The sequence below is a fragment of the Rhodamnia argentea genome, chromosome 7 (genome assembly GCF_020921035.1).
Source record: "Rhodamnia argentea isolate NSW1041297 chromosome 7, ASM2092103v1, whole genome shotgun sequence".
NCBI classification, from domain to species: Eukaryota; Viridiplantae; Streptophyta; class Magnoliopsida; order Myrtales; family Myrtaceae; genus Rhodamnia; species Rhodamnia argentea.
In genome coordinates, this window is record NC_063156.1 from 6,918,841 (window position 1) to 6,936,953 (window position 18,113).

An 18,113-nucleotide genomic window follows, 5' to 3' on the forward strand; every position below is an offset into this window, starting at 1 on the left:
TGAAGACCCAGCAAAACGGCGTATGTTTATCTCAAAATCCATGTTAGCTTGTTGAGGTATATAATTACTGACGTGGAAATGCCATGTCGGATGACTAACGGCAATTGTGGATGGAGGGTTAACGGAGGCCAGATTTGGGATACATGCGGAAGTTGCTGATTTTTTCTAGACAAAAAAAAGTTCAGGTCAGAATTAGGACTAAACCTAAAAAATTTCGTGCTTTTTTTTATGGAATTGAGCCTAGTGGAATGGGCTCTAACTCGGTTCTGGAATATTTAGAAGAATCGGAGGACTATAATCCCATCAAAGTTCAGGATAGATGCGCCAACAGAGTTGATAATTAGCGGACGCGAGAAAGCCGAGAAAGAATTTGAGGATCAAGCATTGGAGTTGCTATTGCATCGCAAATCACTCTAAATAGCCATTTGCTCTCTAATTTATTTATTATCGCATTTCAAATTTCAAATCACATGCAGAATATGAAAAATCTATTTGGAGAATCACATCGAGCACAGTGATGCCATGTAAAAGTTCCTTAATTTGGATATTTCATGCATTAACCCACGGAAATTCCTCATTTCAATGCTTAATCCTAAGAGAGCTCACTCTCTAAGAAGGGAAGTGTGGGGACAACTACTCTAGGAGTTTTATACCAATTTGATGAAGGCTTTCAACTCTTCATTTTTGCAGATGCAAGAAGAATCACCCCTCAGTTCCAATTCCGGGAATGTTTCGAATCCAATTGTCACTTCGGCCGAATTGTCGATAACACCGAATTAAGTCCAAGTTGATGATTCTGCCCATTTAGGGAGTTTTACGCATTATAAGTCGAGTCGAGTCTCAAAGGTTGAACGATCACAAACTAGGAGCGATTATTCTCGAAACGGTTCCATCGATGGTGGAGGAAATACGATCCGATTGAACACCGAATTCGACCCTTAAGCACGCTCTTTCGACGAATGCTCTTGCGCATCACTTTTTATTTCTCTTCAGTGCTATCGGGTTGTTCATCCCTCTTTACTCGTCCATGCGAACGATGCGCCGAAGGCTTTTTCACCTTTAAGCATGTAGTCGAAGGCCTTGTCGATCTCCTAGAAAGGGACCTGATGAGTAATGAGCTTCTCCATTTCAAGCTCCTGGAACATTTAAGACTAGGAAATCAATTTGATACCAGGAAGAAAGTAAAAGAACAGAGAAATAAATTGATACTTTTAGAGACCTCTCGTTCAGTAGATTAATCGGTTAGTAAGTCTTGGAGACCGCATCTTTATGGGGCACTGACACAAGAACACCAGCTCCCCGACCCTGTCAGGTTTCTCCTTCTCGAATCCGTAATTTATGACTAGGTTACTTGAGGTCTTTTGGGTTCATGAATTCATTACCAACTTTTCAACGGGTTTGTAGCGGTCATCTAAAGATTTATGGGGCATATTTTTGGGGCACTGACACAAGAAAGTAAAAGAACAGAGAAATAAATTGATACTTTCAGAGACCTCTCGTTCAGTAGATTAATCGGTTAGTAAGTCTTGGAGACCGCATCTTTATGGGGCACTGACACAAGAACACCAGCTCCCCGACCTTGTCAAGAGTTTCTCACTTATTCAGAATCCGTAATTTATGATTAGGTTACTTGAGGTCTTTTGGGTTCATGAAATCATTACAAACTTTTCAATGGGTTTGTAGCGGTCATCAAAAGATTTAGGGTTAAATTGGCAAAAAATCAAAAGGTATAGGATTAAATTGGTTAACCGTCAAAATGTTAAGAATTAAATTGGCATAGTTAAAAAGTTTAGGATTTAAGTGGCCGTTGTACCATAAATTTATGACTTTTTTGATAATTTTTTGCTGGTTGGGTTCCTCATTCTGTGCCTTGAATCGACCGGCTATAGGATAAAAACTAGAATCGAATCGGTTTTGGACAACTTCCAACTTTGCTCGGTATAAACTATGCCCACAGCTGCTCCTTTGCCGGGAAAAGTACACTAGAAGTGCTATAACTTTTGTATGGCATTCACTTAAGTGTCATAACTTTCAAAATGTTCACTTAAGTGCCATAACTATTAAAAATCGTTCACTTGAGTGTCATGTTGACGTGGCAATCGGAAAAGGCGACGTGGCAGCCGGAAAGCCGACGTGACATGCCGGAAAAGTTACCGTAGCACTCAAGTGAATAATTTTGCTTCGACGTGGCACTTAAGTGAACGATTTTTGAAAGTTATGGCATTTAAGTAAACGTTTTGAAAGTTATGGCACTCAAGTGAATGCCGTATACAAGTTATGGCACTTTTAGTGTACTTTTCCCTCCTACGCCCGAAGACGCATATTTGTGAAAGAAATTTCTTTTTGGTGCATATGGGAGAACATATAATTAAAGCGTAGATAAGAATTTACGGTCGTTGTTTTGAAGTTAATTTTTTTTTTACATAAATTATGGAAATCCCTGAAAGTTTTTCAAAGAATAGAAGTGAATAGAAACAATAAAATTTTCAACGATTTATTCTTAATTTTCCATCATAACTTCGTATACCATGAGAGAGTTTAGTCATCATGGTATATACAGTCCTAATCTAGACGAATAATGAATCTTTCGTTGCATAAATAAATAATAAAGAAGAAGAAGAAGCTCAACAGGTTTTCGGGTCGACTCTGGAATGGGCGTGGTTGGTTCCAGGTGAATAGATCTGTTCTTCGGTTCCAAAAACTGAGAATGACTCTGAAGCAAAATCAATGGACAAGGATTAGGATGCCGATATCGTTCGAAGGGAACAAAATTATAAACAATTTTTTTACAATAACATCACCTTGCATCCAATCCATCTAACTAGGACCACATTTCTCCTTATGACATTCTTCCTTCATACAGAAAAATGGCTTACCATAGAGTTTTCTCTTTTACCAGAGAAGGAGCTCCCCGGAAGCAAGGGATGTGAGATTGGAGTTGACCAGTCTCAGCGGTGCAGGATTCGACCTGTCTTGGTATGCATAAACTGCCCTGTTATGATCAGACCGTGTACGCATCTGATGAATCATGCAGTTCATGTCAATTCATTCAATGCCTAGCAAGCATTGAAAAGCCAATACATTAGGAAAGCTTCAGATTTTCAATTGCCTCCTCAAGAATTCAATGTTAACTCCAGGGAAATTAAAGTACAGTTACAATTTGCTGCAGCATCACCGTGGTCCAGAGAGAACCGAGGGTAACAGCGGAGTGGAAGCAGCATAGGGAACCTCCTCTTGAGGAGCTTTCGCGCTGGTTTTCATCAAAGGCGGATAAGAGAAGTCATACTCCAAGTCATCCGGGACATCCATAAGGCCGTCCAAAACCTTCACGATGGTAGACATGGAAGGCCTCTTTGTAGAATCTCCTTGCAGACACCACGCGGCGATTCTCAACATATTCACTGCCTGTGCCTCATTTAACCTCATGTCCTCGCTGTGACTGTCAATGAAATCCGACAACCCTCCTTCTTCTGCCTTTCTCCTGAAAACTCCTACTAAGTACGTGTTTTCTGAGTCCTGGGAGTTATCGAAAAGTTTCCGTGCAGACACTATTTCCAGGACCACCACTCCAAAGCTATAGACATCGACTTTTTCGGTGATTGCTGCGCTTAGCCATTCCGGAGCCAAGTAGCCAGGCGTGCCCCTCATGGTCGTCATGACTTGGCTTTTGTCCCTATCGATCAACTTAGACAAGCCAAAATCAGCGACCTTAGCGTTGAAGTTCTCGTCCAACAGAATGTTTTGGGGTTTAATATCCAAGTGGAGTATCTTCCTTCTACATTCTTCGTGAAGATAATTCAAACCCTTTGCGATGTCGTATATGATCTTCCTCCTCTGCTGCCAGTTGAGAGCATATTCGCTGGATATGCAGAAGATCCATTTGTCAAGCGAGCCATTAGGCATGTATTCATACACCAGCAGCCTGTGAGAGCTCTCCGTGCAAAATCCTACTAGCGTCACCAGGTTGACGTGATGAATGCTCCCGATAGTCTCAACCTCAGCTAAAAACGATTTCTTGATATGGCCTAAACCGTCAAGGCGCTTGACTGCGACTTTCGAACCGTCCTTTAGAATGCCTTCAAACACAGAGCCGAAGCCACCCTCGCCAAGCTTCTTGCTGAAATCCTCGGTAATGACTTTCAGACTGTCGTAAGTAAATCTCATAACCATTCCCGGTACTTGATCTAGATGATCCTCATCAGCTTCATCGACAACTTCTCTCTTCCGAGATGAAACTTTGATGACCCCAATGACAATGATCAAAGCAAATAAAGATCCGAGGCTGGAACCTAATATCAACCCGAGACGGTTTGTCTTGCCCCCCTTATTGGAACCAGGAGTTCCGCTCGAACCAGGAGAGTAAGGAACTCCATTGGAGATGTTCTGTACTTTGATGTAACCAATAGAATTGTTAAGCTGTTCTAGGTTCATTAGCGAAAATACTTCTGATAATAAATAGCAGGAACCTGCATCACTTCGGATATTGGAGCCTCGCACATAAAAGGCTGCCTTGCATGAACAATTCTTGGCACAAGCGTCTTTACAATTTACCTTAGTAACATTCGCAAGATCTGGGGTGCTTTGTGGATCTGTGCTGTAGGTGAAGTAAGAAAGATCCCCGAGCTCCAGCAAACTTTGAAATTGCAAATTGTCGCAAGACAAAGGTACTTCCTCATAACACCCGAGATTGGGATGTCTGTCGTTTGTTTGCTTGAAATAATTTGTGCCCCCATTTGAATCTGGACAAGTGCATTGGCCGTTTGAAGTGCAAATTCCATATTGCCCACAGACCGTCGGATAGCCACAGTCACCATAATCCCGAACCAGAATGTCAGCAGCCACTGTCCACTGATATTTGGCCGTATCAAACTCATATGCTCTCAAGTGCCCATCATATTCCAACCTCATAAACAATGAAGCAGAAGGAATATTGATAAAGACAGAACCATTTCGCGTGGAATTCGTGAACAACGCTAAGGTTCCATTTACAAATTCGATGTAATTCGAGTCATTACTCGTGTTTGGAAAATTAATGCGAACTGGGTAATACACCTGCGGAGGATTAGTGTCCATCTGCGCAAATAAGCCTGTACTAGTCATGGAAAGTGAAAGTAAACTTTGTGCAGTCCAATTCGTTTCAGAAACACTAGGCACCAATTTCTGCCCTATGGTTAACTTCTGTCCAAGGACTAGGGAGTCCATAGGGTGATCGAAAGACTGCCATACTGGCACATTATTATCATCAAACAGCACGAGGTTTCCCGAATCTGTCAGATTCAACCCTACAACAGACTTACCTGAAGTGTTTGTGGACCATGCCACAGGGCCATCCCCGTCTTTTAGGATCAAGTCACCTTCTGACGTGAGCTCAAGCGTGGGGTTTACCATCGGATTGTTACGATTAGCAGCCCATACTACTTCTGGAAAAGCTGTATAAGTCTGATCAATTTGAGACGCGTTTGTATAGACGATGGAAATAGCAAAGAGATAACTGGTTTCTGATAGCATGCTGACGAAGCCACAGGCAAATGACGGGACATCATTTCCTCTGAGAAGAATAGGCTTCACAGAACCCACAGGAGATCCGTTACCAAAGGACACCGAACTTATAGAGCTGGCTGCCCATGTAGTAGAAAGGTTTGCCGTTGGCTGAGACAGGACTAAACCCAGAAAATACAATCCAAGGAGCGAAAGACAAAGAGTAGCCGGAGAAGAACTACGGTGAGTGAGCATGACAGGCTATCGAAAAAGCAAATACTCAAGACAGCTATTGCAATGCTGAGAAAGGCAAACAGGATGAAAAAAATGAAATTGAATTGGATAAGGAAAGTGAGGTTGGAATCGGTCTGAATTTCTTTAGAGTTAGCTCAACCGGATCCGGATCCCCTAACATTGCTTGGCAATGTTAGGGGTGACATGATCGATCCGGGCCGTCCAAATTTTTTCAAAATGGATGGCCCGGATTGATCCACATCACTTTTTCAAAATTTTAAAATTTCCCGCCAAAAAATTTTCCCCCCTTTTAAAAAATGATGTGGATGAATCTGGGCCGTCCATTTTGAAATGGACGGCCCAGATCCATCAATGTCACCCCTACCTTTATGGTAGGGGATCCGGATCCAGCTCAACCACATGGAGTTGTTGGATTATGATATACAGGAACCCTTTTGTCACATGGTTTATTGCCGGCTTAACTCCAGATGTTCCTCTGCAACAATTTATATTGTTCTTGAAATGAAGCTGATGACATCATGACAAGGACGCGTTGAGCTAGGGGTTAGTCTTCTACAGAGAAAGTTTGAAAAGTTCAACTCCAGAATTAACGCGTTGAACTTAGTTGCCGGCATCCAGTCCGTTTGCATTAGATTAGATTCTTCTATTTATACTTTTATACGGGATATGAGACATAAAGTTTAAGAAGGCAGCAAATGAGAAGCTACTTTGAAAAAGTAGGAAAGATTAGGACTCACACGACACAAGAAACTTCGGTTTATTACGACCACATTGGTGATAACGATCAACCTGGTTTTTCTTGCTATGTAAAACTGCATTCGGTGTTTGTTTCCTCGCCCTTTTTTCAGGAATGGAAGATGAAACTAGCCTCTTATTTTTCTCAAGATTGATTTGATCTCCTTTGGTCTTTAGCATACTGAACATCACATAGCCAACTGCCGATTAGTTACTCTTTCGTTTCAGCTCACTCAGAAGTCAGATTTCACAACAAACATGCATATGAAATTCTAAGAAACATTATGCAAAAGAACAGAAAAAAGAAAATAAAAATAAGCAGCTCAACTCCCATCCAAGTGAATGCATACAAATATAAGAAAAACAATGTTCATTTTTACTGTTAGTAGAGCCGAATAGTAAATAGGTGAAATTTCTGTACCGGACTGTTTAATCTGAATCTGTAACATAGCGCAGAGTGGGAAATTGTCTTTCTCCTAGCTATCAAAAGATTATGCTTCAGATGTCAAAATTGATTTGAAGAAAAGAGTCCAAGAGAAAGAGATGACTCCTCCAAATCATGTACCATGTTGATCAAAGTTGTAGAAAAGCCAAGGTTTTCGAGGATGACCAGTGTCATTAAAAGATCACAAAGTTGAATCTTGCATGCCCAGCCATCTAAGTTCTTTATGTTTGGCAGACACATGCCTCGGCAAGATCATCATGGACCGTTCATGCACTGGAATCAAGATGATTAACTGAGGACATATATAAAGTAGTCAGAAGAGAAAATCAGATCGGTACCAATGACAAACTTCTCCAATAATCTCTGTCAGTTCATTAGCTGCAAAATGAAGAAGATATGGAAGGAAGCATCATTGAATCCGAAGGAAATCAGGTGCTGGAACAAAAAGGAGAATGACAAACTGGAGCACCCACTCTAGAAGTTTCAATTCCCTGCACAATTTTACCACTTGACATGTAGAGAACAAAATTTCCTTTTAGCTTGCAGCGTCATCGTGGACCAGATAGAACGGAGGGCAATAATGCAGTGGTGGCATTGAATTCGACTTCCATTTGACCGACTTTTGCTACTCCAAAAGTGGAAGGCTGAGCAGAGAAGTTGTAATCCAGGCCGTCTTGAACTTCCCAAACACCCTCTAACACCTTGATGACTGTTGACATTGAAGGCCTCCTTGTATAATCTCCCTGTAAGCACCACGCAGCAATCCTTAGCATATTCACTGCATGAGGCCCATTTAATTGCATATCCTCGCTATAGTTATCCACAATGTCCAGCATTCGTTCCTCTTCAGCCTTTCTCTTGAAAAGGCTCAGTAAATGCATGTCGTCTTCATCTAGAGAGCGATCGAAGATTTTTCTCCCACACACTATCTCCAAGATCACCACGCCAAAGCTATACACGTCCACCTTTTCAGTAATTGCTGCACTCAGCCACTCGGGGGCCAAATAACCAGGAGTTCCTCTCATGGTTGTGACGACTTGGCTTTGGTCCCTATCAATCAACTTGGACAATCCAAAATCAGCAACCTTAGCATTGAAATGCCCATCCAACAGGATATTTTGGGGTTTAATGTCTAAGTGCACTATCTTCTGTCTGCAATCTTCATGAAGATAATTAAGTCCTTTTGCTATATCAAGAATGATCTTCTTCCTTTGCTGCCAGTTAAGAACACATTCATTGGATTGGCGAAAGATCCATCTATCTAGAGACCCATTTGACACAAACTCATAGACAAGGAGCCTGTGAGATTTTTCAGCACAAAATCCAATGAGTCTTACCAAGTTAACATGATGGATGCTGCCGATAGTCTCAATTTCAGCTAGAAAGGATTTCTTAACCTGCCCAAAACCATCCAGCCGTTTTACAGCAACTTTTGTTCCGTCAGCTAGAGTACCCCCGAAAACAGAACCGAAACCACCTTCGCCAAGCTTTTCACTAAAGTCATCTGTAACGGCTTTCAGATCCTCGTATGTGAATCTTGTGGGCATTCCAGATACTTGATCAAGGTAACCCTCCTCTGCTTCATTATCATCTCTCTTCCGAATATACAAAACTACAACCACGATGAGAAACATCATAGCAAAGAGAGCTCCGAGGCTGGATCCAAGTATTATAGGGAGACGGTTGCTCATTCGATTGTCAACCGAAGTATTGGGAGCTTGATTGGCCACATTTTGTACTTTAAGGTACGCCATGGAGTTATAGAAAATTTTACCCTTGTCAATGTACATGAGTGAAAACACCTGAGTTGGTAAGTAACAACTGCCGCTGGCGGGATTCGATCCATACTGAAATATTGCCGCTTTGCATGAACAGTTCTTTAAGCAGGCCTCTTTACAACTGGAAGCATCTATCTTCTCAAGATCTGAAGTGAAAGTGAAGTACGTGACATCTTCAAGCTCCAGAAGACTATGATATTGCGAAGCCCCACAAGACAACGGGACATTCTCAGAACAACCAAGATTAGGCTGCCTATCATCTACTTGCTTGAAATAGCTCATTCCCCCACTTGAAGCTGGACAACTACATTGCCCATTGGTGCAAATTCCATACGGCCCGCACACTGTTGGATAAGCACAGTCCGCAAGATACCCCTTGAAAAGATCGACTACTTCTTTCCACCCATCTACCCACTCATACACCCTCAGATGCCCATCTGAGCCCAGCTTTATGTATTGTGCAGAAAATGCTTCAGGGACTGGAATTGCAAACAAAACTTGTGGTAGAATCTGAGAACAAAGCCAAGCTTCCATTTACAAACTCAACATATGGGGACTTGTTACTTGAATTTGGATTAGCAATATGATACTGGAAATAGATCTGAGGAGGACTAGTCTCCATTTGAGCAGATAAACCCCCGCTGTTCATGGAAAAGGTGACCAGACTGTCTACAGTCCAATTTGTCCCAGAAACACTCGGCATCAATCTTTGCCCAGCCATCAGCTTTTGTCCGGGGACAAGTGAGTCGGTTGGCTGATCAAAAGACCGCCAAATTGTCACATTATTCTTATTAAACAACTCGAGACTCCCCAAATCTGTCAAGTTCAAGCCTACAACGGACTTACCAGAAGTGTTAGTGGACCAAGCAACAGTACCATCAAGATCTTTCAACACCAAATCGCCTTCGGAAGTGAGCTCTAACATCGCACCGATCTTTACTGGATTGTTTCGATTGGCAGACCACACTACTTGTGGAAACCCAATACTGGGTTGAACAATTAAACCACCACCGTCAACTTGGACGATGAAAACAGCAAGGAGGTAAGTGCTGCAGTTACCATTACAGTAGAAGCCGCAGGCGTAGGCAGGCCCATAAACATCTTTGGCTCGGAGCAGAATTGACCGCACCATCGATCCATCCGTATATTGAATGGACTGATTAGCTGTTGCGTTATTCGTCCACTGTGTCGAAAGCGTGGCAGTTGGATAATCATAGGCTTGAGCTTGAGCATCAATAAAGTTTGAGGATTGCCATAGGTTAAAAAAGGAAAAAGAAAGAAGAAAAGAAAAGATACTGCAGAATGAGCCCATGGCCTGCAGTGAAAGTTTAAGCAGAGCGAAAATTGAGATTGAAGCGGAGGGCTGAAGATCTCTAGAAACAGTGGCAAAGTTAGCACCTTGCGATTTGGAGGAACTTGGGAGGCTGGATTAATAAAATGGGAGATATCATGTTGCTGGGTTCAGGAAGTCGTTTTTGCAAAGTCAACTTTGGGTTACAGTCTAAGCAAAACAGCTTGGGAACCCAAGTCATTTTTTGTTGCTTCTCTGCAATATCCCATACGAGTTACTAAACGAGTTTGATGGATACATTTGAGTCCATTGATGGATCGCCACGTGTAACCATTGGCCCCACTCTACCCAAAAAAAAAAAATCTTTTCTTTACTTTTAATTTCTCTTCTCCCGTTGCTCTCCCTCTTCTCGCTTTCCTTTTCTTCTTATTTCCTTCTTCTTCGACTGGTAGAACCTACATACCTGTTGTCACAGGAGCAATTTGAAGACCCAAAAACCCAGCAGGAACTTTCTCTGTCCTGCAGGAGTCGCAAGGTTGTGGACGCTTTTGGAAGGCTCTGACCAAAACCCAGTCGGGGTTTGATGGGGAAGTCGCGTTATTACAGTCAAAATTAAAGCTTTCTTTGTCTGGAGGAGTTGCAGAAAGAAACTGAAACAGAAGAGATTCTAGGTCTCCTGTAATTAGGAAAGCTAACGAATGAGCTGTTCCTCTGACCGAGTGGCTTTCGGACAGTGCTTACGGCATTGAAGGTGAAAGAAGTAAACGATGGTCTAAAAAGGACACTGACAGTCTCCATATCGCGCGGTGGCAAAGGGGGATTGCTCGAGGGCGAGATCGATTGAGCAGAGGCTGAGAGCGATTATTTCGAAGAAGGAAGGAAAAGAAAAACGAAAGTGAGGAGAGAGAGAGAAACGGGAAAAGAAAAGAAAACTGAAAAAGAGACTGGAAATTGCTAAGGACTTGGACCCCAGTGTCCCAAAAGTCCACATTTGATAATGTAATCGTATTATATCATATTTGGCAAAATTGAAAAAAGCATGACCATTATCAGTCTTAAAATCGGTCCAATGTACGATGTCAAGTTATCAAGAACGGTTGAGTAACTACATCTATTCTTGACATTCCAAACTAAAATCCTTAAGAATCTCTTCTTAATTGTGAAAATAACATCCACCGTAATCTTTTTATTTGGCCGGAGAATAATATCTACTATTTTACAAGTTGTAACTTATTGTTTGAATATTATCAATTGGATATGTTTAATTAGAACCTTGATTGTGTGGGCTATCTTATAATTTTATATTCTAATTTTAGCTTATAATAAAAACACATGAAAGTACAAAAAAACAAAAAAGAAAAGGAATTGGGCAGTCAAAATGTTGAAATAGAATCAACAAATAATCCCATTTCAACAAACTTGATTTGTGGTCATTAGTTAACCGTCCTAACGTCCGCCTTTATCATTATCAGGTGTTGTAACAAAAGAGCAAGTGGGGTTTGGATCCAAGAAAGAGTGCAGCTACTGAAAAAACATTATCCAGAATTGACCTAGTCTTAGCAGCTTTTTTGCACAAATGGCTCAACAGGTTCCCTCTCTTTCTAGATGTATTCAGACATCATGTTCAACATGAACCTGGGTCAAAACATCAGCAATATGAACTTGCAAGCGGAATATCGAAAGGGAATTTGATCTATAGCTTTTAATTTCCAAACTACCATTTTGATGACCAGCAGAATAATATACTACAATTGGTACTAACACAATGAACTTGAGCACAACTGGACTCTGCATAATCAATGTAACCGGAATGCAGTGTACTAACCAAGTCGATCCTTTGCTAAGACATGACAAAGTCCACTCTTTTGCAAGTAAAAAGAAAATTGATACTATGCCGCAGACTCTTTTGGGGCTGAAAAGAAAATGACAAACTGGGGGGACTCACTCTGAAAAGTTCATTTGCCTGCACAGTTTTTTCACTTGACATGCAGAGAACAAAGATTCTTGTTGGTTTGCCGCGTCATCGTGGACCAGATAGAACTGACGGTGCTAATGCAGTGGCAGCACTGAATTTTGCCGCTCCATTGGTAGAAGGCGGAGCAGAGAAGTTGTAATCCAGGCCGTCTGGAACTTCCGAAACATCTTCTAACACTTTGATGACCGTTGACATGGAAGACCTCTTTGTATGATCTCCCTGCAAGCACCATGCAGCAATCCCTAGCACATTCACTGCCTCCGGCCCATTTAGTTGCATATCCTCGCTACAGTCATCCACAATGTCCAGCAATCGTTCCTCTTCAGCCTTTCTCCTAGAAAGGCTCAGTAAATGCATGTCTTCTTCACCTAGAGAGCGATCAAAGATTTTTCTCCCACAGACCATCTCCAAGATTACCACACCAAAGCTATACACGTCCACCTTTTCAGTAATTGCTGCACTCAGCCACTCGGGGGCCAAATAACCAGGAGTTCCTCTCATGGTCGTGACGACTCGGCTTTGGTCCCTATCAATCAACTTGGACAATCCAAAATCACCAACCTTAGCATTGAAATTCCCATCCAAAAGGATGTTTTGGGGTTTAATGTCTAAGTGAACTATCTTCTGTCTGCAATCTTCATGAAGATAATTGAGTCCTTTTGCTATATCGAGAATGATCTTCTTCCGTTGTTGCCAATAGAGAATGCATTCATTGGATTTGCGAAAGATCCATCTATCTAGAGACCCATTTGACATGTACTCATAGATAAGGAGCCTGTGGGATTTCTCATCACAAAATCCGACGAGTCTTACCAAGTTAACATGATGGATGCTGCCGATAGTCTCAACTTCGGCTAGAAAGGATTTCCTGACCTGCCCAAAACCATCAAGGCATTTTACTGCACCTTTTGTTCCGTCAATTAGAGTACCCTTGAAAACATAACTGAAACCCCCTTCGCCAAGCTTTTTACTGAAGTCGTCTATGATGGCTTTCAGATCCTCGTGTGTGAATCTTGTGGGCATTCCAGGTACTTGATCAAGTTAATCCTCCTCTGCTTCATTATCATCTCTCTTCCGAACAAACAAAACGATAACCACGGTGAGAAACATCACAGCAAAGAGAGCTCCGAGGCTGGACCCAAGTATTACAGGGAGATGGTTGCTCCTTCGATTGTCAACCGAAGTATTGGGGACTTCATTGGCCACATTTTGTACTTTAAGGTAAACAGTGGAGTTATAGAAAATTTTATCCTTCTCATTGGACATGAGTGTAAACAACTGAGTCGGTAAGTAACAACTGCCGCGAGTGGGATCCGATCCATACTGGAATATAGCCGCTTTGCATGAACAGTTCTTTATGCAGGCCTCTTTACAACTGGAAGCATCTACGTTCTCAAGATCTGCAGTGAAAGTGAAGTACGTGACATTTTGAAGCTCCAGAAAACTTTGATATTGTGAAGCCCCACAAGACAATGAGACGTTCTCAGAACACCCAAGATCAGGCGTATCATTTACTGGTTTGAAATAGCTCGTTTCCCCACTAGGACCGGACAACTACTACATACCCCACCTGTGCAAATTCCGTATTGCCCACATAATGTCGGATAACCACAGACCCCAAGATACTCTGTCAAAAGATCTGGTAGTTCCCCAGAAATCCCATACTCGTACAAATTCAAACTCCCATCCGAGCCCAGCTGGATGTGCTGTACAGAAGATGCTCGAGGGACTGGAAGCGCAGCCAAAATCATGGCAGAATTTGAGAACAAAGCTAAGCTTCCATTTACTAACTCAAGATATGCAGACTTGAATTTGTTTTTCGGGTACTTAATAAATGGTTGGTAATAAATCTGAGGAGGACTAGTCTCCATTTGAGCAGAAAAACCATAATCATTCACGGACAATGTAATCATACCATCTGCGGTCATCAATCTTTGCCCCGCCATCAACTTTTGTCCAGTGACAAGTGTGTCGGTTGGCTGATCAAAAGACTGCCAAACAGTCACATTGTTCTTATCAAATAACACAAGGTTCCCGGAATCTGTCATGTTCAAGCCCACGACAGACTTACCAGAAGTGTTTGTGGACCAAGCAACAGTACCATCAGCATCTTTCAACACCAAATCGCCTTCAGATGTGAGCTCCAAAGTGGCGCCAATCTTTACACCATTGTTTCGGTTAGCAGACCACACTACTTCTGGAAAGTCAATCTCACTTCCAACAAATAGAGCACCTCTATCAATTGGGACTATGAAAATGGCAAAGAGGAAAGTGTTGCAGCTTGAGTCAAGGTGACAGTAGAAGCCGCAGGCATAGGCAGGGCCAGAAGCTTCTGTTACGCGGACTAGAATTGCCTGAATGGTCGCTCCATTTCCAAATTGCATCTCAGGATAAGCTGTTGCGTTGTTCGTCCACTGTGTCGAAAGTGAGGCAGTTGAATTATAATGGTCCTGAGTTTGGGCATCAACAAAGTTTTCGAAACGCAATAGGAAAACAAAGGAAAAAGCTAGAAGAAAATAACAGAGACTGCAGAATGAGACCATGGCCTGAAGTGAAAACTTGAGCGGAGAGAAGACTGAGAAAGGAAGAGAGGAGGGAAGAAGATGAAAATGAGAGATTGAAGGGGAGGGAGGATAGAAGGTTTCCGGAACGCAAGCGTGTTTCCTGGCTCATGGGGTCATTTTTCAAAGTCAAAAAGCAAGACAGCTTTGGAGCCTTGCCCCATGTAAATCACTGCCCATTGGTTGTCTACACTTTTGACTATCTCCAATCCAGGATTTTGGTTGTCTGGAGAACCTATCAATGGAGGGATTATCGAATAACACGGTGATTTCGCAATGGAATTCAAGATGGTATTGGAATGAGAAAAGGAAAGCCATTGCCACAACCATGATGAACTTATCTAACTAAACCATAACTGATCTGAGAGCTATCTGCAAAGTAAGACCTTTTGCAGAAGCGCCAAATGAGAGTGACATTAACAAATAGCGTGGGAATTCATGACCCGCAATCGGCGGAAGTTGAGGAGTGGAGATGTGATATTCATAGAGCTAACACTTCGAAAGAGCGAAAAGCTAAGACTTCGTAATGAAGGCAGCATATGAATTAGACCAGACCAACTCTTGATCAATTAAAGTCATTCAGTGAAAAATGGAGTTAAATCAAAATTAGACCATAAGGTTTCATGTGCTTTAACATCGTATTTACATCATGTATAGGAACAATAAAACATCACACTTAAAATTTTATATGACTTGGGGGATTTCTTTTGCTGCCCAAAGCCATCGAGGCGCTTTACAGCAACTTTTGTGCCATTGATCAGAGTACTTTCGAAAACAGAACCGAAACTACCTTTGCAAGAAGTCGTCTGTAATAGCTTTCAGATCATCAGACGTGAATCTTGTGGCATTCTAGGTACTTGATCAAGGTAATCCTCCTCTGCTTCATTATCATCTCTCTCCGAACAGACAAAACCATGACTATAATGGGAATCATCATGGCAAAGTGAGCTCCGAGGCTGGACCCGAATATTACAGGGAAACCTGTGGCCCCTTCAACTATCTCCGTATATAGTACTTATTTAACGTAATTGATCAATGGTTGGTTAATAGAAGTGGCTCCCTGTTTAAAGAAGAAGATGACTGCTACAGGAACCATGACCGAAATATTCATCCTGGAAACGTCGGTTACTTTACAAATTCTTGTCTACATGCACAGCTACTAATTATTTCGCTCTTTTTTCCTCTCTTTGCCTGGGTGAGTTAACCCAGCACACTCATTTGAAAAATTGACAGACAACTTCCTTGAGAACAATAGTCACATGTGTTCCAAATTCTATTAACATTATGCTAAAATTAAAATATAAAAAATAAAAAGAGGCAGCTCAACTAGCAACAACCCATCCAAGTGATTGCATACGAATCTAAGAAAGACATCGAATCATTTCTACTGTTAGCAGAGTCGAATAGTAAATAGGTGAAAGTCCTGTACCGGACTGTCTACTATGAATTTATAACATACAATGGAGTGGGGAATAGTCTTTCTGCTACCTATGAAAGGATTATGATCGAGATGCCAAAATTGATCCGAAGAAAGGAGGAGAGAGATGATTCCTCCAAATGTGGAAAAGCCAAGGTTTATGAGAATGATCAGGATCATCAAAAGATCACATAGCTGAATCTTGCGTGCTCAATCATGTATGTTCTTTATCTTGGCACACATATATGCCTCGGAAAGATCACCATGAATCGTTAAGAAGCTGGAACCAAGCAGATTAACCAAGGATGAATATAAAGAGGCAGAAAAATTGAGAACTGTACCGATGATGAATTTCTCCCACAATATTTGTCGGTTCTAATAGTGTATCTGCAAAATATACTAAATAGCTCATTAACCTCAGAACGAAGAAGACATGGAAGGAAGCATCTTTGAATCCGAAGGAAATCGGGTGTTGAAACAAAAGAGCAAATACGGTGGATCCAAGAAGAAATAGTAAAGCTACCGACAGACATTGTCAAGAATTGACTAGTCTTAGCAGCTTTCTACACAAACGGCTTAACATGTTCCCTATTCTCCAAGATATATTCAGACACCATGTCGACATGAACCTGGGCTAAAATGTCAGCAACATCTCTCCATCACTCTCCAGTAGAACTTGCGAGCGGAACATCGAAAGGAAACTTAATTTATAGTTTCTAATTTCCAAAATGCATTCTGGTGACCAGCAGGATAATATACCAGTATTGGTACTAACACAATAACCTTGAGCACAATTGGACTCCTAAGCAATGAAACCAAAATGCAATAAACTAACCAAGTCTATCCTTTGCTAAGATACAGCGAAGTCTACTCATTTGAAAGTAAAAAAGAAACTGATCTCATGGAAGAGGCTTTTGTTTGGCCTGAAGAGAAAATGACAAACTGGAGCATTTGCTCTGAAAATTTCAATTGCCTGCACAATTTTACCAATTCATTTTAGCTTGCAGCGTCAACGTGGACCAGATAGAATTGAGGGTACTAATGCAGTGGCGGCACTGGATTTGACTTCCATTTGACTGAATTTTGCCGTTCCATTAGAGGAAGGAGGAGCATAGAAGTTGTAATCCAGGTCGTCTTGAACTTCCGAAGCACCCTCTAACACCTTGATGACTATTGACATGGAAGGCCTCTTTGTATAATCTCCCTGCAAGCACCACGCAGCAATCCTTAGCATATTCACTGCCTGCAGCCCATTTAGTTGCATATCCTCGCTACAGTCATCCACAATGTCCAGCAATCGTTCCCCCTCAGCCTTTCTCCTAAAAAGGCTCAGTAAATGCATATCTTCTTCATATAGAGAGCGATCGAAGATTTTTCTACCACAGACTATCTCCAAGATCACCACGCCAAAGCTATACACGTCCACCTTTTCAGTAATTGCAGCACTCAGCCACTCGGGGGCCAAATAACCAGGAGTTCCTCTCATGGTTGTGATGACTTGGCTTAGGTCCCTATCGATCAACTTGGATAATCCAAAATCACCAACCTTAGCATTGAAATTCCCATCCAAAAGGATGTTTTGGGGTTTAATGTCTAAGTGAACTATCTTCTGTCTGCAATCTTCATGAAGATAATTGAGTCCTTTTGCTATATCGAGAATGATCTTCTTCCGTTGTTGCCAATAGAGAATGCATTCATTGGATTTGCGAAAGATCCATCTATCTAGAGACCCATTTGACATGTACTCATAGATAAGGAGCCTGTGGGATTTCTCAGCACAAAATCCGACGAGTCTTACCAAGTTAATGTGATGGATGCTGCCGATAGTCTCAACTTCGGCTAAAAAGGATTTCTTGACCTCCCGAAAACCATCAAGGCACTTTACTGCAACTTTCATGCCGTCAATTAGAGTACCCTCGAAAACAGAACCGAAGCCCCCTTCGCCAAGCTTTTTACTGAAGTCGTCTGTAATGGCTTTCAGATCCTCATACGTGAATCTGGTGGGCATTCCAGGTACTTGATCAAGGTAATCCTCCTCTGCTTCATTATCATGTCTCTTCCGAGCAAATAGAACTATGACCACAACAAGAAACATCACCGCAAAGAGAGCTCCGAGGCTGGACCCAAGTATTACAGGGAGATGGTTGCTCCTTCGATTGTCAACCGAAGTATTGGGGA

General features: G+C 41.8%; 4 protein-coding genes and 1 pseudogene across 4 annotated transcripts in view; 1 reads left to right on the top strand and 4 right to left on the bottom strand.

The window, feature by feature from the left end:
- The window catches only part of LOC115746805, a 959,385-nt gene that overhangs the window by 700,405 nt on the left and 240,867 nt on the right, over positions 1-18,113 (top strand). The window lies entirely within an intron of this gene.
- Positions 3,016-5,867, bottom strand: LOC115746811 (G-type lectin S-receptor-like serine/threonine-protein kinase SD2-5). The gene is made up of 2 exons (XM_048282078.1): positions 4,380-5,867; positions 3,016-4,334 (listed from the first exon to the last, which is right to left on the bottom strand). Exons 1-2 carry the CDS (start codon positions 5,731-5,733, stop codon positions 3,172-3,174), a joined length of 2,517 nt encoding a protein of 838 aa, XP_048138035.1. The 5' UTR covers positions 5,734-5,867; the 3' UTR covers positions 3,016-3,171.
- On the bottom strand, positions 7,263-10,262 carry LOC115746852 (G-type lectin S-receptor-like serine/threonine-protein kinase SD2-5). Its single transcript, XM_030682786.2, is given in 2 exon segments — positions 7,263-9,187; positions 9,189-10,262. Coding segments are annotated over 2 exon segments (2,541 nt in total). The 5' UTR covers positions 10,004-10,262; the 3' UTR covers positions 7,263-7,461.
- Positions 11,672-14,700, bottom strand: LOC115730879 (annotated as a pseudogene).
- Positions 16,929-18,100, bottom strand: LOC115746854 (G-type lectin S-receptor-like serine/threonine-protein kinase SD2-5). The gene has a single exon (XM_048282104.1). It carries the CDS (start codon positions 18,028-18,030, stop codon positions 16,945-16,947), a length of 1,086 nt encoding a protein of 361 aa, XP_048138061.1. The 5' UTR covers positions 18,031-18,100; the 3' UTR covers positions 16,929-16,944.